At 38.5% G+C, this 20,653-nt stretch overlaps 1 protein-coding gene and 1 pseudogene across 8 annotated transcripts in view; one reads left to right on the top strand and one right to left on the bottom strand.

Moving 5' to 3' along the window:
* ATL2 (atlastin GTPase 2) overlaps positions 1-10,795 on the top strand; it is a 164,717-nt gene extending 153,922 nt beyond the window's left edge. For 6 of the 8 annotated variants that reach the window (XM_044925839.1, XM_006048937.4, XM_025260883.2 and 3 more), the window contains 8 exons: positions 356-448; positions 3,089-3,227; positions 4,054-4,181; positions 5,318-5,374; positions 6,295-6,366; positions 7,004-7,435; positions 8,954-8,968; positions 9,069-9,444. In XM_044925839.1, coding sequence (XP_044781774.1) covers positions 356-448; positions 3,089-3,227; positions 4,054-4,181; positions 5,318-5,374; positions 6,295-6,366; positions 7,004-7,435; positions 8,954-8,968; positions 9,069-9,176 — 1,044 coding nt within the window. In that variant the 3' untranslated portion in view covers positions 9,177-9,444. Of the gene's footprint in view, positions 1-355; positions 449-3,088; positions 3,228-4,053; positions 4,182-5,317; positions 5,375-6,294; positions 6,367-7,003; positions 7,436-8,953; positions 8,969-9,068; positions 9,445-9,557 lie in introns of those variants that run through there. The other 2 variants (XM_006048938.4, XM_044925838.2) reach the window with 2 other exon arrangements.
* Positions 10,796-17,659: 6,864 nt separating this feature from the next.
* Positions 17,660-18,373, bottom strand: LOC123328688 (annotated as a pseudogene).
* Between the last annotated feature and the right edge of the window lie 2,280 nt (positions 18,374-20,653).

Below are 20,653 nucleotides of genomic sequence, written 5' to 3'. Positions count from 1 at the left end.
AGAATAAAAAATTCTGTGAATTATTTGGTCTTTTAATTATACAATCTTGGCTTAAAATTATGATCTGTATACCCTGATACATCTTTTGTTTCTTAAAAATCCCTGTGTTATTACTTGTGGTGACAATATATAGAGTAAGTTTCTCAAGTGGATGTAGATTCTTGGTATAGGAGTTGGGAGTGTTACTGGTTTATGTAGTAGGCTCTTGATATAACTATGATTAGTAGTAAACCATTTGGTTGCTGTAACTTTTGATAAGGATCGTTTCTGGGGAGTAAGGGATGCTTCAGTTGTTAAGGTAATTTTTGGTAAAATTTTATAAGAAATGATTCTATGTTTTTCCTTTTTTCTGTAGACATTAATGTTTTTGATTCGAGACTGGAGTTATCCTTACGAACATTCATATGGTTTGGAAGGTGGCAAACAATTCCTTGAAAAGAGATTGCAGGTAAGTGCCTATTTCTGAGAGAGGAGAGCATAAGCACCAAGTCAGGCAAAGGAGTGGGCTGCCTGGACTACTGCTTAGACCACCAATGTCTAAGTATGATCGGGACAAATTGAGTATCCCTGGTTAGCCTAGGTAACCCCATACATAATTGATGAGGTGTAAATTGGTAGCACTCCAGAGAAAGAGGACAGTAGAAATGCCCTTGAATAGAAATTAAGGAACAGATATTTCTCTCCAGAGACATATTGAAGGGACATTTCAATAAATCAATATTCACAGGATAAGAGCTTGAGGTAGACTAACCTTTTGATCTGTTCAGATTGCATGCATGTCTCTTTCTGGCCCAGCTGAGCTTCTGAACATTTGAGACAGGATAGATAATCTAGTGTGCGTGCATTGAAGTCTCACAAATGATGTGAGACTTTCTTTCCAAGGAATATTGCCTCATAGAGTGGCAGCATATAGAGAGCTAGAAAAGGGGTCTTAAACATTTTATCTAGCTTAGCATTTATACACAGTTCAGTTCAGTCGCTCAGTCGTGTCCGACTCTTTGCGACCCCATGAACCGCAGCACGCCAGGCCTCCCTGTCCATCACCAACTCCCGGAGTCCACCCAAACCCATGTCCATTAAGTCAGTGATGCCATCCAAGCATCTCATCCTCCATCATCCCCTTCTCCTCCTGCCCTCAATCTTTCCCAGCAACCGGGTCTTTTCAGATGAGTTAGCTCTTCGCATCAGGTGGCCAAAGTATTGGAGTTTCAGCTTCAACATCAGTCCTTCCAGTGAACACCCAGGACTGATCTCTAGGATGGATTGGTTTGATCTCCTTGCAGTCCAAGAGACTCTCAAGAGTTGTCTCCAAAACCACAGGTCCACACACACCTCAAAACTGAAACCCAGAAAAGTGACTTGCCTTTGTTTATTTAATACATTATCGGTAACTATAATAGGACCCAAATATCCAGACTCTTGTTCTGACCCATGCAAAATGCTATACCAAGGCAGTCCTGGAAAATAAACTCACCACCATGATCCTTTATTCCTAGAGGTATCCTCCCGTGGAAACCCTCAGGTCAAATACTACCCGCCTACTGATATCAATAAAAGATGTATAAAAATCCCTTTATTCATAAATAGGAGATTTCTTTCTTTGGGGTAATAAACTTTTGTTTTTTCCCTGTGGAAGGATGAATTTAGTTCTGCAGCCATATTCAAAGACTGAGGGTATAATATAATTTTTCTTAATCTTAAACTGAGATTAAAACCAAATCCTTATTCTTAGATTATATGAAAGGCGTTTCTAGACTGTCAAAGATTTTCATTCATCAGCATTTTCTTTGGTTTGTTCAGAAGAAATTAACACGAAGTACATTAGGCATACTAACTAAATTCAGAATTATAGACTTCAAAGACAAAGGGGTTTTAAAATACATTATTAAAGTGATACAGAAAAGTACACAGACCATAAGTATGCACCTTGGTGAATTTGTGCAAATTGAACATAGCCATATAATGACCCAGAAGCACCCACCTCTGTCTGCTAACTCCCCCTGGTCCCCAAACCCTTCATTGCTGTTCAGACCTTCAGGAGGCTTTGTTTTTGGACTTTTTATGAAAGGAATCACACATGATATGTATTCTCTTGTGTCCAGTTTCTTTCGCCCAGTATTACATTTCTGAGATTAGTTCAGATTGTTGCATGCAGTTTAGTTCCCTTATTCTCATTGATATTCACTATTCCATTGTAAGAATAACAATAATTTTTCCATTCTACTCTCAATGGAGATTTGGGTAGTTTCCAGGTTTTGTTGATTACTAATAGTACATATATTTTAGAATGGTTTTTGAGAAGAGTTTAGGAGGAAATATGTGAATTATATTGGGATAAGTAGTTATTAAAAATCTAACTATAGTATATTCTTCCAGAAAATACATAGCAGTTTTTCTCTTCTGCAAAAAACTGATGACTAGCATATGTCATAAATAATCATTTGGAATGAGTGCTGAAATCTTAAAGTTCTTTAGACTGTACTGGTATTTTTCACCTTATCTGTTGTTTTGCCCGAGGGCTGACCTTTTTATTTGTAGGTGGATTAGTACTTTGTTTTTCTCTTTGCCATTATAAGTACTTTAAAGACGGGTTTATATATCACAGTCACACCTGTTCTGGTGTTAGATATTATGATTAATTATTATTTGTATTTATTCATATTCTTGTTAGCTAATGGGCTTCCCTTGTGACTCAACTGGTGAAGAATCCGCCTGCAGTGTGGGAGACATGGGTGATTCCTGGGTTGGGAAGATCCCCTGGAGAAGGGAAAGGCTACCCACTTCAATATTCTGTCTAGAAAATTCCATGGACTGTATAATGCATGGGGTTGCAAAGAGTCAGATTCGGAATTTCACTTTCTCTTTGGTAGCTAACGGGGAAAAAAAAATCTCTTTGTTTAGGAGAGGAGGTGGGTCTTACCCTATGGTTAGAAATGGGTATTTAATAAAATTTTATATTGTCAAAAAACACCCATGTGGAGTAGCATTTGAATCACTGTGCATGCTTGTGAGTATGTGTGTGTACTTTTTTAAAAAAAATTTGTTTTTCTCTTGTTTGCTCCTTTACCCTGTCTCCTCCTACCTCCAGGTAAAACAGAATCAACATGAAGAGCTGCAGAATGTAAGGAAGCACATTCACAATTGTTTCTCAAATCTTGGTTGCTTCCTTTTGCCACATCCTGGTCTTAAAGTTGCAACTAATCCTAGTTTTGATGGGAGATTGAAAGGTGGGAATTCCCATTCTTGCTAAAATCAGAACTGAAGTTTTAGAGACTGAAAGTTAAAAAAAATTATATATATATATATATATATATGGTTCCTTAAAATTTCTCTCTTATACTGGAAGATATTTCAATGCATTGTTAATGAAGTGATTGTAGTGCTCTGTGTGGTCTTTGTAGCTTTCCATTTCATTGGTTTGTTGCAAACACCTAGCATATTGATTAACATATTTTTTTAATGTCTGTTACTCAGCACTGATGTCCTAAAAATACTGAAGACTAAGAACATTTCAGTATTTCATCTGATTGCAGTCTGCTAAAAAGCATTACAATGTATTGTATTGATATAATTAGATTTAAGTCTGTTTCGGGGTGATGGTATAATTTTCTGTGTATGTTTTAGGATTATTTTGAGCATGATAGCAGAAGACTTGAGGACTAACAAAACTTTAACAGTATGGCTAGAAAAACAAAATTTAGTTTTAATATTTAATACAGTTTCATGAATTGCCTGCCATTTGGAAAGGATAGTTTACTTAAAATACTTGATGTGGAATTTGTTTTGATCACAGTTTTTTATTATTTGAGCTGACAGAATTATTGGAAGATGAAGAAAATGGGGTACAGAGTTGGGTGGGGGCATTATATTTTTTCCTAGGAGATGTGTCAGTATGACAGGTTTGGATGAGTTTTTTGAAATGAATCTATACTTAAGTATCATACTCTTGTTTTATAAAACAGAATCTCATTAACTCTTACCAATGGTGACTTTACTTCTTCTTCTTTTTTTTTTTTTTTTTACTAATATGTTGACTAATTTCATGCCCATCAGATATTGATGAAGAGTTTAAACGAGAGCTTCGAAATCTGGTTCCATTGCTCCTTGCCCCAGAAAATTTGGTAGAAAAAGAGATAAGTGGATCTAAAGTCACTTGTAGAGATCTTGTAGAATACTTTAAGGTAGGAAAATGCTTACATTAAATAACTTTGTGTAAGTTAGAAATATAGTTGACTTAAAACTCATCTGTATGGTATAAAAATTTATCTGTATTTTAAAACAATAAAGTAAAATTTATAATGTATTTTTTTGCCTTGAATTGGATGTATCAATATTTTAGAATATTTAAGATTGTAGCAGATTGTAACATGTATCTTCTACACAGTGATTTTATTTGTTTATACAGTTATCTTACTCTTTCTCCAGCTCTGATATGCAGAGAAGAACCATTTATAATATTATAATATCACTCTTATCATTTGAAAATGATAATAGATATTGGGAACATAATTCTGCATCTTGAGTTCTCATAAAAAACCTTGTCTCAGAGTCTGAGTACTTGATGAGAGCCTTTGAAAGTTATCAAAACTGGGTTCTGAGCTCACGTAAATTATTCATAGATTTTTTCCACCCCCATCTGCTCTCTAGTCTTTATAGCTTGCTTGCCAGAGCAAGGCCACTGTTGAGGGTTGTAATTATTTGTAGTAGTTGTAAATGGATGGGAAAACACAGTTAATGAAAGAGTGTATTTTTGTGTTATTTAATGGACACTTGATCACTTTCATACTGTCTTTGTTTAGTTATGAAATAATTTAAGAGTCAGATGAAAGTTGAGATGAAAGATTCCTATATGGAACTTACTTAAAAATTTTCATCTTTCTTACTCTTAAACCACAAATTTGGTAATTTTTTTTGCTTTTGAACTGAAATGTACTTTAATCTGGTCAAAATAAAATACTGAGTTAAAATGTTTTGCTACATATTTATTTGAAACATTGGCAGTTTGGCAGTAGGAGAGAATTGTGGATTTCTTTTCATAGGGTAGATAGCATTTTATATATAACTTTAAATATGAAACAACTTTTCTGCCAAGTTGGAGTTACATTTAGAGATATTTCTCTAGGATATTATTTAGCAACACACATTTTTAATAATGTTGAGAATAGGGTTAACTTTGTTGGAATGAGAGTATATGATTTTTAAAGCTTAGACTTTCCTTTTAATAGTGTGAATCATTTTTCTATCTAATGATTTTTCTTTGGGGATATGGAGCCAAATTGTATAACCTATCAATATAATGAGTCTTCTGTATTTTTAGGCTTACATTAAAATTTATCAAGGAGAGGAACTTCCACATCCAAAGTCCATGCTTCAGGTAGTGTGTGCGTTGTACATACATTTATTTATGAGGTAGAAAAAAAATTTGCTTTAGAGAGAAATGCTGGAAATGGGGTGGTGCTTCTTTGCATGCAAATACATTTTAGATACTTAAGGCATGGGTCCTGAAGTTTTTGAGTTTTTGTAACTACAGATTGCAGACCTTGTACACACACAGTTCATAGAAATGAAGGTCCTTGGTGCTTTCTCTTCAGTTGCTCAAGAAGTATAGGAAAATTTCTGTTTCAGAAGATAGCTTAGTGTGGGCCATGCTGAACCAAGCTGCTTCTGTTCTCTGGGTCTTTGACAATGAATGTTGTTTGAAATAGGCTTTTTTTCTCTTTAATGAATGACAGCTACTTCTAGTGACTATAGTTTTTTTTTTTCTTTCTTTCTTTTAAAAAAAGGCATTCTTTAGGGACAGTGTTATTTTAACCTGTTTCATTTTTTAAAATTTGCTACTTTGGGCAATTTCCCAGTTTTATAGTGGATTAAACTTTTTTCATAAAATACATGTAGTAAACAGTTTTGTGGATTTAAAAATGTATCCTGTGTCATACTGATTATGAGAGAGAGGACCATATGAGTAATCCTTGATTCTTTGCACCTGGAGACGGGACATATTTTAGGGCTGTATTTATTTAATTCTCTTATAATTTCCTGGACATATGTGTTCTATTCTATGAACCCACTTTAACAAATCTAAGCAAAACAAAATTAATCAGGTAGTCCTATTAGAAGCAGTTATTATATCATTTTTACTAGTGTTTCCTCCATTAGAAAGGAAAACTGGAAGTTGATAATATTTTTCTGTTTCATTTTCAGACTTGGTCACTGTACATAATTTATTGTCTTAATCAAGCATTTATAGTCATCAGTTATTACACATAAAGTTGGCACATTTTATTTTATTTTTAGGCAACAGCTGAAGCTAATAATCTTGCTGCAGTAGCAGGAGCAAGAGAGATCTATTGCAAAAGTATGGAGCAGGTTTGTGACTAACATTTATATTGGACACTAGAGTGAGAAGATTTTTATATTTAAAATCATTGAACCAATTCGTACTCCTTATACATTGTCATGTTACATCATTCCCAAATCTTCTTTTATCATCTCTACTGAAAATAAACTTAAGATTATAATTTCCATCGTTAGAGTGCAGGATGAGAGTAGTAAGTTATTTACATAGACCACAATAAAATATTTTTTGACACATGATTCAGAGTGCTATTATCAGTAGCTTCTGATGTTAGTAACATTGTCCTAAGACCAATAGCAATTTCTTTGCTAAGCTTGCTAATTCAAATATTCAAGTACCTTTTTTATGTGTTACAGCTCTTAACCCACTTTCTTGCCAGCAGTCTTTTTTGGTGTATTGCTGGGTCAGCTGACATCAATACAGATTGTAGTGTAATTCTTTTTGTCTTTATTGGGATATAGTTAATTAGGAAAATTTATTTTGCCTGAGTCAGTTAAATATATAAGAAATGTGTAGGTTATGATGAAGTGTGGAGTATTACAAGCAAATTTAAAACTAAATCATGTAGGTGGTTTAACTTCACTGATGGGGAATTTCTTTCAAGCGTGACTTATTTCCAGCATGTAATCTGTCCTGCTGTCTGCACAGGTATGTGGTGGGGACAAGCCTTACATTGCACCTTCAGATCTGGAGCGAAAACACCTGGATCTTAAGGAAGTGGCGATTAAACAGTTTCGTTCAGTGAAAAAAATGGGTGGAGATGAATTCTGCCGTCGTTACCAGGACCAGCTTGAGGCTGAAATTGAAGAAACCTATGCAAATTTTATAAAGCACAATGATGGCAAAAATATCTTCTATGCTGCTCGTACCCCTGCCACACTGTTTGCGGTCATGTTTGCTATGTATATAATCTCAGGACTGACTGGCTTCGTTGGCCTAAACTCTATAGCCGTCTTGTGTAACCTTGTCATGGGGTTAGCACTGACGTCTCTTTGTACTTGGGCATATGTTAAATACTCTGGGGAGTTCAGAGAAATTGGAACAATGATCGATCAGATTGCTGAAACACTATGGGAACAGGTTGGTATCTATCTTTTGGTTTTTCAGTGACTAATCTTATCCTGTGGCTCCCCACCCCTCCTCCAGTCCCCCATTCCCCACCCTCACCCCCAATATTTCCACATCTACTTTTTCTTTATATGGAGAATGGCAAAAGGATATTTTCTGTTTTGTTTAGATGCATAATCCAAATATAAAGTATAAACTGAAGAGTTTTTTTTCCTTGAAAGTTATAGTGTGCTTTGGTTAACTTATATCTGTAATACTCTGGATAGTTTCTTAGTTATAGGCCTGATTATACCAGACAAGTGGGCAGGACCAGAGTCTTGAAGGATTTTCCCCTTTTTTTTGTTTTTTTTGAGAAAAGAAAATATCAGTGCAAGAGTAATGAAGGTAAGGAAGTAAGTTCGGAAGTGCAGTTCTTTTGAAGTTTCTTACTAGGATTGATAAGAAGCAATGCATGCTTATATTCCAGGAAAAATGGGTGATATTCAGGTCTTCATTGCCTTCCATGAAGATAGTAGTGGTTTACTGATGTACTTACTACAAAGAACAATCTTATAGGAAATTCTTACAGCAAATAATCTTTGACTTCTGTACTACGGAAATGCTAATGAGCAAAGGAAAGTACCACAGTGAGCCAGCTTTTCTTAATCATAATCTGTTGCCGCAACCAGAATTCAAATCATGATTTTTTACCTCAAACCAGAATTCAAAGTTGGGCCTGACAAGTATCTACTAAGGAAAGCCTTGTTGGGTATCAGCCAGCTGTTGTCTGAAATTGCCTGTGTTCAGAAAATTCCACTTAAGGATATTGTCATTAAAATGGTCATCGTGAAATACCTGAGCATCATATCAAGAATGAAAGCTACAGTTATTACTGATGGACAATATGAAAGGCGTTTTCAGATACCATTTCTGGGCCGATGAAGTATTGGGCTTATTTTGAAGATTTAAGATAATGCAGGTCCATGCTGGTTTTGGTTTTAAAGTCAAAGACTGAAGAAGTTGATTGATGCTGATTTTTCTACTAATAATGTCATTATTATTTTATACAGTGACCTGCTATATTAATTTCCATTTTATATTTCTTTAGAGAAATGCTCTATTCAGATCTGATTTGGAACCTTATGTCTGGATATTTATTAAATTTTTATATCTTTAAAAAGTTCATTCTTTATATTCCTCTGATATGTTCTGACAGAAGATGGATTAAAAGCTATCACAACCTAAAAAAAAAAAGCTATCACAGCATCACTTAAAATATTATCTACTTTAAAAGTGTTGAATCATTAATTTTCTGCCACATGGAATTTTGATAATTGTACAGTGTCTTCTGAAAATCAGTCATCTCCAGTACAGCGCTGATTCTAGGATCTTAGAGGTGCCACTATCACAAAACAAGTCAATGGAAGAATCTAAAGTGTGTACAAGTATTTTTAGTATAGTTGAGGTAAGATGATCACAAGGTGGAAGGTCTGTGCAGTGTCAACAAACCTTGTCTAAATTTTTTTGCATTTCTCTTTTCTTTTGCTTCAGAGGAGTCCCAGGAAGGTGAGAAACTATGACGTCTCAAATTTTTATAGTCTTAATTAAACTCTTTAAGTTCAAGGCCCTCTGAATCATTCTCCTAACGAATCACTCCATGTTTTAGGTGTTTTCCAAACTGTTCGAAGTTACTAGACGTCGAATGGTTCATCGTGTTCTTTCGTCAGCACAGCGACAGAGACTGTCATCCAACAATAACAAGAAGAAAAATTAGACAGTATTTTTAACTTTTTTCCCTATCTGAAGTGTTCACACTTATACATGTAGGACAATAAGCAGGACCGTCTGGGCCGGTCTGCATAAATGCTGTATACATACCAGATTTGATGCTGCATATAGGGTATGGAATTGCACATCCATCTCATAGGAATTGTAATGGTTTGAATAGGAGGAAAGTAATTTTTGTTACATTATAAAATGTCTAACTGCATTATTTGTAGCATCATAACTTTTTTTTGGGAGAAGCATCTTTTTATTTCCCACATTCCTGGTTATTTTCTTCATTGCTTTGAATTGAATTTTTATATCTATTTTTATATGTAACTCTTTTTTTACCTCATGTTTTTATTTGTTTTGCACATTTCTCATACCACAGGTATTGAAGCCCCTGGGTGATAATTTGATGGAGGAAAACATAAGGCAGTCTGTAACAAACTCTATCAAAGCAGGCCTGACTGACCAGGTGTCTCATCATGCCAGATTAAAGACAGACTGACACTTCATCTGCTCATGGACTCCACTCTCCCTTTTTTTCATGCTTGCTGTACAATGAGAACTCAAATAAAAATAAACCAAAGTTTACAATCAACTGTAGAAGTAGTTTAGTATAACTGGCTTCACAGATGGCTGCCACAGAGTGTGAAATTGTTGGTTTTAAGCATTCTGTTCATGGCTCCTGAGACATGATGATTGGCTGAGGAGCATTAGTTTATCATGGACACTGGTGCCATGTTTAATTCTTTTTTTTTTTTCCTTTTTTCCTTCTTTGATGTTAGTGAAATTTGTCTTATGTAAAAGGATATTTCAGGGAAATATTTTAAGAAATCTATTTAGAGTCTTTTTAACACAGTGTCCCATTGAAATTTTAATTTTTAGAGAAGTTATGAATCACTGTAGCAAGATTCAGATTGGAATGACAATGAAGCCTTTATTGAGCCACGACATTAAAAGTATATATTGCTTTACTGCCTTCAATACCAGTATTACATAAATGCATGTATCAGAAATTTCACAGAAATTACACGACAACTCTTGTAGCTAAGAAAGTGATTCTGAAGTGTACATTTGTCTTGCCTTTTTAAATTTATAAACCTGCCCTAAAACGAGATGCATATCTGGGAAACTAAACTGTCTTTATGCAGTTTAGCCTTCATGTACATAAAATATGCCATTAATTTTATTGGGGGAGAAATTCCATCCAAAAATGTTGCCTACAGCTATGAGTTAAGAGTGTCTGTACAGTGTGTAGCTTTTATTTTCTAAAATCACAGATAGGGCATGTATATGAATTATAAATATATAAATACAATTTTGTATTAAAAGTTTTGTAGTTTATGGCAAAATCTGGTTCTGTGGTAGGCTAATGAGTACAGTCCCTGTGAAGGAATGTTTGTGGCTCATGTCAGTGTATGAATGCATAGACAATTTGAAGTTTTTGATATATTTGTGATATTTATCTTCTTGAGCACTGCAATCTCACTCCCCACCCCACCCCCAACCCTCGAGGGAATTCAATGGGAATGTTTATCGTGACTTTGTCCTCTGTTGCATTTTAAAGTTATTTTCTGTAATTTATTTTCAGTACATAATTAAAAATTTGTTGCATATATAAAATGGAACTTTTGATTTTTTTTTTTTTTTAAGGAATTCTTCAAATATGTATTCCATTACGTAAACCTATTTGTTTATACTGAAAAGAGCATGAGTGAGGAACACCCATGTGAGAGCTGTAAGCCATTGTACCTCGAAGCTAACTAAGCTTGTAAACAGTTATTTTTCTGTCTGTCTCTGTCAGGGAAAACTTGTGATTAGCTAGGGGATTTATTAATTTTCGTTTCTCTCTCTTTTTTCTGGTATATGTAAGACTAACATTTTGCAGTACTTCTGTAGCCTTTTCTGTGAACACCTGTTTAAAGCACCTAGTTTGGTTTTTAAGTGGAGAACTCAGATGTTGAGGTGCATGGCCAAAAGCTCAAAATTTACTTTGGTATATATCTTCCCCCCCTCCCGCTTCAAATCCTGTTTTTATATGGATTGTGTTTGTTTCCATCTATTATTAAACTGCTACCAACTCATCTGTTCTTTAAGAGAATCCACCTGAAAAGTGTCTCATTTTACTATGTTTTATGAATGTTGTGGACTGTTTTTATGAATGGAAAAAATAAAAAGTTTGTTGTATAAAAGCAGTTCTTCTGAAATTAAAGAGACACAGGTAACTGTTGTTTTTTTGTTTTTTGTTTTAAACAAAAGGGTTGTGAAATCTAGACCATTGGATTTCTTAATATTTCTTGTTGGACAGAGTATTTTTCCCAAAGATAACAATTCTATTAAGGATTCCAAGAAAGTACTTTGGTTTCAGCTGGAAGACTAAATATTGTAAGCAAGAAGCAGTAAAAGGGATTAAAGACAAATTCAAACTGTTTACTGAAGTAATTTTGGTGTTAGTATATTTTCTGTGGTAAAATATTTTAGTAATTTATATTACAAGTTTTTTTTTTTTTAAAGCAAACTGTCTTCCTCATTGAGATATAAATAACTTCTGTGGAAGAGATAAAATTTGTGACCCTACTATTGAGTATGCCTTATATATTTCTCATGAAAATAGTCATCCTTGCTTGACTAAGTATATTCTGCTTGTGAAATGGAGTAGCGGTGATTTTTGAGAATTTATATTGTTTGGTGAACTTTCATTAGTCATTTTATTCCAGAACTGGGCGGCTTGAGCAGTTACTCTTGCTGTAGGTATGACTGCTGCTGGAGTTTGTTACATTGTTTCATTATTGCAGGGTTAAACATTTTTTGGGTGGACTTAACTTGGTTAAGAACCTATTGAGAATATATCATAAAATTCCAGAAAGCACTATAACGTTACTGTTAATGGTTCCCTGGGGTCAAAATGGGCTTATAGAAAGTTTTTTAGCAGTTGCTTAGTCTTTTGGCTTTCCGATTAGCTGTTTCTTTGCCACTGTGGGTTGCCTGGGTCTATTGCACACATTTTTAGGTTTCAGCAGTTTCATTCATGGCATGAGGTTTTTTTTCCTACTTTGACCAGGATTGCTCTGTGCACCTAAATATTTTTCCATTTGTGTCCTAGTTGTGAGGTGATGGCGAACGTCGGCTTGGAGAGCTGGCAGCTGTTCCTGGCAGCCATCTACTTGGCCAGAATTTACTCATCAAATGACTGTCTTGGATTCAGTCTGGAGCCTCTGTCAGAAAGGGAACTTAACTTTGGGGAATTCTTGGCTTTGGGGCAAACAAAGCTACATGAGGGCTTTCTCATGCAGGACAGAGAAATGCCACCTTCTCTACCTAAGTCTTTTATCAGATTTTAGGAATTTCTCCTCTCCAGATTTGCAGTTTGCTGTAATTTAGGATGAGGAATTGATCTACCCTTGACACACTTGAGGGCAATATAGCTCCTGTTAACATTCTTCAGTGAAAGCTAGGAGCTGACCAGGTCAAAAGTGCCTGAAGAGGAGTGTAAAACAAGTTTAGGAGAAGGGGGAATCAGCCTTCATGTAGTCAGTCAAGCACTTGCACATACATGAGTACTTTCTGTTCAACCGTTGTGTGGTGGGAAACCACTTAAAAAAAGCTGTCTCAGGTGTCTCAGGCTTGCAAACCAGGATTCTACCACTCCACACCAGGGGTTTGAGTCAGTGGAAAGTTTCAGACAGTGATATTCATAACTCAAAACTGTCTTAGCTGCATTTTAAAATTACTAAAGCTGGAGAAGAAAGATTTTGTTAATACTGAAGCAAGGTGAAAAAGACCCATAATACCACGTTTAAAAAGTGGTATTAAGCAAGTAGTGAAAGTCTCACTGTCCTTTTCATTGTATGTGCCAGAGGTAACCATATATTTGGTGTGTGTGCTATGGAAAACTTCCCCTGTGCTTATTGACACATCTTTATGTATGTATAAAACATGGTTTTTGTTTTACACAAAAATAGAATTACCCTGTACATTATACATTTTCCCTGTACAACACTGACATTTTCTTGGGCTGCTAAGTAATTCTTCAATGCTCATGCAGTTGCTTTGACCCTTCTGAGGGTCGATGGGGTTTTGAGGAGAGAGCCCAGACCTTGGATCTTACTTTTTGTGCCGTTCTCCCCCCCTACCACAGGATTGGTGAGAGAATCAGATACGTGGAGGGTGCTTGGGAAGCAGGTACTGTAGAAAATTTGTACTCCGTTTTGTTTGTCCATCTGCTGGCTCTATTTGGCCAGCTGACTAATGACTACTTCCTGAAGCTTGTCCATACTTTGATAGGGTGTGGGGGTTATCTGGACTGTGATTTGTGTGTGTGCTCAATTGTGTCTGACTCTATGCAACCCCATGGACTGTAGGCCACCAGGCTCCTTTGTCCATGGGATTTCCAGGCAAGAATACTGGAGTGGGTTGCCATTTACTTCTCCAGGGGAACTTCCCAACCCAGGGATTGAACCCAAATTTTCCTGCATTGACAGGCAGATTTTTTACACTGTACCACCTGGGCTGTTATTTAAATAACAATTTTAAACTTTCTGAAAGTTTATATGTCAAACAATGTGGTCCTTGAGTAAAATGGTTCTGTAGCTACTGACAGAGCAAGAAAGGTCATCTAAAATGTCATAGTTTAGACTTTCCAATCGAAAAATGTGAAGACTCTGTAAATGCTTGGGTGACCTGGAGCTGGAAGAATACTTGAATTTAAACTCGGGGGGAAAAGGAGATGAACCTTGGGGTTAAAACAGCTTTGTTCCTAGCACCACCACTTCCAAGCTTTGTGAACTTGGACCAACACTTAGTTGAGCCTCACTTTCATCTATTAAATAGAGATAATACCTACCTCCCAGGATTGTTAGGAGAATAGGATGAAAACATAAAATCCTCATAGACGTTCTTTTGAATCCCTTTTATGGGGGATGATGTTTGTAAATGTGCATCTGTCTTACAAATCATACCTACTCTTAAATCTTACACGCTCTGCTTTCTGAAGAGAAACCATGATGACTCTTGGAGGGTGATAGTCATTGTGGAGAAAAGCAGTATCAGGAGTTCCTTTCCTCAATAGGACTAAGTTCCTTGGAAAGAAGAAACTATAATTCATGCATCTTTTAGCCTTTCATATTGTCTAGTATTTTTTTATACATGGTAAATGCTCAGAATATTTGAACATGGGCTGGACTGGGCAACTGCATCCCTTCACCCACCTTCCATACTTAAACATCCACTATAGATGAGCTATACCATCTGCTGTAGATGGGCAAGGTGGTTATGTGGCAACTATGGACCCCTAAGTATCAGTAGTTGTATTATTCCACCTTGACCTCAAAATAAGGAACATGATTATTAACTAAAAAAATCTCGTAACTGAGGAAGTGAGGGTAGGCTACCCTTAGGGATTTGGATCATCTTTAGAACTTATACTGATTTAATGCAGCTTCTTAAGTATCTGCTCTTTGTGTGTGTGTGTGTGTATGTGTGTGAATGTATAAATTTATAAAGTATTTATGGAAAAATGAGTGTGTGATTACTTAAACTGACACACGAATTTTATTTCTGAAACTCCAGCTGTAAAAAGTCATTTCAAATTAAGTGTCTACTAAGTTCTTACAGAACTGGATTTATAGACCTGCACAGTAAGGAGTTTAGAGTTCTTATATTCATTGTGTCTCTAGGAATGCTAACACTGCTTAAAACAGAGGGGAGAGCTGTTAGTTCTATTAGTGTTGAAGGTTTTACAAGAGGTAAGAAAACCAAATTAATAACATTTAGCCTCTAAATGAAATACCGCTGGTGCTGATGTACTAATAGCCTTGGGGTGGCTATTTAAACAGTCTTTGATAGAGGAGTTATCTGAGACTCAGAGGTTGGCCACTTTTACCAAACGGTTCTGGGATTGGAAGCTAGGTGTACTGGCTTTAGAGTCTAGATAGCGATGAAAGTGGAGAGTGAAAAAGTTGGCTTAAAGCTCAACATTCAGAAAACGAAGATCATGGCATCTGGTCCCATCACTTCATGGGAAATAGATGGGGAAACAGTGGAAACAGTGTCAGACTTTATTTTTTGGGTTCCAAAATCACTGCAGATGGTGACTGCAGCCATGAAATGAAAAGACACTTACTCCTTGGAAGAAAAGTTAGGACCAACCTAGATAGCATATTCAAAGCAGAGACATTACTTAGCCAACTAAGGTCTGTCTAGTCAAGGCTATGGTTTTTCCTGTGGTCATGTATGGATGTGAGAGTTGGACTGTGAAGAAGGCTGAGCGTTGAAGAATTGATGCTTTTGAACTGTGGTGTTGGGGAAGACTCTTGAGAGTCGCTTGGACTGCAAGGAGATCCAACCAGTCCATTCTGAAGGAGATCAGCCCTGGGATTTCTTTTTAAGGAATGATGCTAACACTGAAACTCCAGTACTTTGGCCACCTCATGTGAAGAGGTGACTCGTTGGAAAAGACTGATGCTGGGAGGGATTGGGGGCAGGAGGAGAAGGGGACGACAGAAGATGAGATGGCTGGATGGCATCACCGACTCGATGGACGTGAGTCTGAGTGAACTCCAGGAGTTGGTGATGGACAGGGAGGCCTGGCGTGCTGCGATTCATGGGGTTGCAAAGAGTCGGACACGACTGAGCGACTGAACTGAACTGAACTGAACCCTCCCTATTGCACCGTTGTGAAGAATAAGCAGTCTTGCATAGGCAGGGCAAGGGAGAAGGAAAGGTCAACAGTAAGGAGGAGTGCAGCAGTGGGTTCCAGTGTAGGAGGTGGTTGTAGGGTGGAGAAGGATGGAGTGGTGGGAGAGAAAGTTGTGAAGACCTTGGTCAGATTGTGAAGTTCTTTTACAGACCACATAGAAGGACTTGGCATGTAGATGTTAAGGATACATGGGTGATTCTTAGAAAAACAGAGGCAGTCAGTTAAGCAGTGGTTGTAATTGTCTTGGTTTCTCAAAGTACGGTTTTATTTTTAAATCAGTCACCTGGAAGTGCTTGTTTTAAATGCACATTGTTGCCCCACCCCACCCTAATGAACTGAAATCTGTTTCTGATAAGCCTCTCAGATCATTCTGATGTGTACTGGAGCTTAATATCCAGTATTTTGAGAAGTGTTTCCTAATGCGTAGTAGGGTAATCAACTTCTGGTGTTTTTTTCCCCTTTGGCAATTAAAAATATTTTTTTCCTTTGAAATGTACAACCGAAAGAGCACAGGGCTTGAGGCAGTAGGGAGGATGGGGGGACACCAGAGCCCATTCTGGGATAGGAATTTGTGCTTCTGATCCCTCTGCTGCTGCTGCTGCTAAGTCGCTTCAGTCGTGTCCGACTCGGTTGGACTCCATAGACGGCAGCCCACCATGCTCCCCCGTCCCTGGGATTCTCCAGGCAAGAACACTGGAGTGGGTTGCCATTTCCTTCTCCAGTGCATGAAAGGGAAAAAATAAAGTGAAGTCGCTCAGTCATGTCCGACTCCTAGCGACCCCATGGACTGCAGCCCACCAGGCCCCTCCATCCATGGGATTTTCCAGGCAAGAGTACTGGAGTGGGGTGCCACTGCCTTCTCCGTCTGATCCCTCTACCTGACACCTTTGCCAAGGAGGAAGGGTCTGTAAGCCAGAGATTTTAGAAGGAGCAGGTCCTGCTTTAGGTACAGGACACCACCTCCACAGCAAGAAGCACAGACTGTCAGAGCCCTTGGAAAGCAGACAGCTCCGCCACTCCCCTTCATCCACGCAGACACACACAAGCTCAGATAGGGAAGCGTGTGTTAAGTCCCTTTAGTTGTGCCTGACTGTTTGCAACCCTATTGACTGTACCCACAAGGCTCCTCTGTCCGTGGGTTTCTCCAGGCAAGAATACTGGAGTTTTTTGCCATTTTCTCCACCGATCTTCCCGACCCATCCAGGGATTGAACTCACGTCTCGTATGTCTCCTGCATTGGCAGGAGGCTTCTTTACTATTAGTGCCATCTGGGAAACCCTCAGATAGGGAAGGGCACATAACAAATCAGAGGTGAAGTCAGGACTAGGACACGTGGACAACCTTAGCAGAGAGCTGTGGTCACAGGCCTGCATGTGCAGAGCAGATCATCAGACACACAAGTCAAGTGAATGACCCTGTGGTGAGAAATGGCTGTGCTTTCCTGGTAGGAGTGTGGTCCCTGACCTCAGCGAGAGGTTGTATATAAAGGCCAAGAACGATCATGGTTATGAACCTCAGGACTTTTTTTTCTTTTTAGCACCAGAGGGTGGAGCTCTCTGGCCAGCTTAGCTTCTGGGGGTTTCTCAGGAACTGGTGGTGCTGCTTGGAAGCCCCTGTGCCTTCCTTCACCTGGGGTGGAGGAAAGGGGAAGCCATCAGGGCTGGGTGAAGCCTTGTCCTGGTCCCAGTGAGGACACAGATGGTGAAAGGAGGTCAGAGTGGTATTTGTTCTTAGTTTCTGGGCAGTGGGCCTCGTCTCCAGCAGGAGAAAGGGCTTAGAACAATTTTTCCTCAGGCTGGCTGGGAAGTAACCAGCAGCTCTTTGTTCTGGAAGTCCCACCAGGCTGCCATGTTGGTTAGAACAGCGGTGTACCCTAGGATGGCAAAAATGGTGGGTACTCCAGCCTCACGATACATGTTGTACCGAAGGTAGACAGCTGGCGACCTGAAGAAGATGAGTCGATGAAGAGCTGCTGTTTCTGGCTGTCGGACTTGCGAGCCTCTTGGCTTACCGTGTGCTTCCTGGTCCGCCGTCAGAGTGCAGGTGCGGAGCCTGTGACAGGGAGGAGGCCGTGAACACAATGGAAGCGTTGTCGGGCATGCTGAAGTCCTCGGGAGAGGAGACATAGGTGAACGCTAGCAGCGTGAGGTTCTCCACGAGGCTGAGGCTGGAGCGGAGGTGGTAAAGCGGGCACTAGCCCGGACACAGGAGGCGTAGCTGAAGTAGTGGTTCGGTAGGCGAAGGCCTCAAGAAGTGGGGCGCCGAGTGCAGGCCGATGTAGGGCCCGGGCATCTCTCGGCCGATGGCCGAGCTCACTGACGGAAGATAACTGGGCACCCCACAGTGTGTGGCCCTAATCTCCATCTTGAAGTGGAAGAGCAGAGACCAGGACACAGGAGAGGAAGGCGCCAGTGGACTGCAGACGGTGACCGGGCCAGCCCGGTGAAGTGGAGCCGAACCGGGGTCCCATGCCAGTCCAGCGACAGCAGGACCTGGTACATCTTGTCAGACCCAGGCTGCGGTGGCGGGGAGGCAGGCTGGGAGCCGGGAGCACCCGGGGGGGATACTCAGACCCGGCCCAACTCTGCTGTTTTTATACTAACCAGGAGCTTCCTGCAGAGAGCTCAAATTGTGTTCTTAGGTCATTTACCTGAGAGGGAGGTGGAGCCTGTGTTGGAAAGGATAGCAGTTGACAGTAGCTTAAAAGTAATTCTTCCATATGAAAGTGAATATTGTCTCTCCCAAATTACAGACCTATTTTGACCTTAGACCTTCTCTTTTGTTTTTGTGTTTTCGTTATTTTTTTGTTCAAGACAGGAAAGAGATTAAGTCATGACTGTACAGTAAATCCTGAAGTAATGTCAAGAGTTGAGGAAAGTAGATTGATTTAAATACCTCACCTCCATTTAGTTTTCATGCCAAAGGGAATAATTTTTTCCTTCTCTTTTTTAAGTTATGAAAGTATGATAACACATTTACAGGAGACTTGGAAAATACAGAACAAAGTTACATACAGTTCCACTATATATTACAATTATTTTTTTAAGTAGATGAATTAAGATTTTTAGATGGAATTTCATATCAAGCTTAGGCATTCTTTTAAACTGTCAGTCTTTTTCCCTAGCTTTGGACTGATTCTCCCTTAAAATACTTCCCTCGAGGAACAAAGTAGTTTTAGCCACAGCTGATCATCACAATTATCTTATTTCATTAGGAAAATATTTAAGAATGATAAGAGACTTTTCATAGTGTTCCTTGTTTCAACCTTGAAGTCAAGGAAAAGAACCCCAGGGCTAAATCATAAAATCGTCTCTATGAATCAGCAGAGGTTATACCTCTTATCAAAGTATAATCTTCAAAAAAAAAAATCAAACTTGACTGTGAATATTTGTCAAATTTATTCATCTCCTTAATGAGGAAACTGATAAGGTGGCAAAGCTGGTTGGAAGCAGAATTGGAGGAACAGGAGTTATGTAGTCTACCAGAAAGGGTGTTTTGAAATGAGTGTGCTGAGTGATCTAAGCCTTCCAAAGTGAATAGCAAAGTCAAACCTCTAGGTTAGCAAGTCTCAAGGACTTTTATTCTTAGGACCCCTTATATTCTTAAAAACTGAGGATCCCAAGTGATCTAACAATATTAACCTTATTAGACACTAAAACATAAATGTGTAAATATTAGTTATAGTACGCTCTTGAACAAGGTGGGGGTTAGGGTTACCCACCCTCCCCACAGTCAAAACTCCAGGAATCACTTTACAGTCCACCCTTCATCCTGGGTTCTGCTTCTCTGGATTCAACCAGCCATAGATTATGTAGCACAGCAGCTGGTATCTACGGAAAAATCTGTTGTTGTTGTTGTTAGCCATTTCCTTCTCCAGGGGATCTTCCCAACCCAGGGCTTGAACCTGCTGCTCCTGCTTGGCAGATGGATTCTTTACCATTCAGACACCAGGGAAGACCCTACAGAAAAATATCTGTGTATAACAGACCTGTGAAGTCCAAATCTATGTATTTCAAGGGTCAACTGTATTTTCTTAAAATATTTTTTTCTTTTATATGGACCATTATTTTTAAAAAGTCTTTATTGAATTTGTTGCAATATTTTTTCTGTTTTCTGTTTTTTTGTGTTTTTTTTTTTTTTGCCATGAGGCATGTAGGATCTCTGCTCCCTGACAAAGAATCCCATTGCATTGGAAGGTGAAGTCTTAACTGCTAGACTGCCAGAGAAGTCCCAAAGTCAACCATATTTTAAAAATAAAAAGAACAAACCTATTAACATTTTTAAATGAAAAATAACTTTAGATATGTTTTCAGAAAAAAGGCATTTTTACACTTTTGCAAAAAGAACACTAAACTGGCTTATCAGAAGACAGCTGAATTCTTATATCAATTTCTTCATTCACATGTTGCAATATGTCATTTTGGTTGAAGTATATGAGGAAAATCTGACCTCACACTTACGTAGTTGGAAAGGGAGGACCTTACAGAGTCCCAAAATGTCTTGGGAAATCTCAGGGGTCCTTAGATTACACTTTGAGAACCATTTCTTGAGAGTCCCTTGGACTGCAAGGAGATCCAATCAGTCCATTCTGAAGGAGATCAGCCCTGGGATTTCTTTGGAGGGAATGACGCTGAAGCTGAAACTCCAGTACTCTGGCCACCTCATGCGAAGAGTTGACTCATTGGAAAAGACTCTGATGCTGGGAGGGATTGGGGGCAGGAGGAGAAGGGGACGACAGAAGATGAGATGGCTGGATGGCATCACTGAGTTGATGGACGTGAGTC

The sequence above is a fragment of the Bubalus bubalis genome, chromosome 12 (genome assembly GCF_019923935.1).
Source record: "Bubalus bubalis isolate 160015118507 breed Murrah chromosome 12, NDDB_SH_1, whole genome shotgun sequence".
Classification (NCBI taxonomy): domain Eukaryota; kingdom Metazoa; phylum Chordata; class Mammalia; order Artiodactyla; family Bovidae; genus Bubalus; species Bubalus bubalis.
The sequence above is the reverse complement of the archived record's forward strand: the minus strand, read 5'-3'. Positions and strand labels throughout refer to the sequence as shown.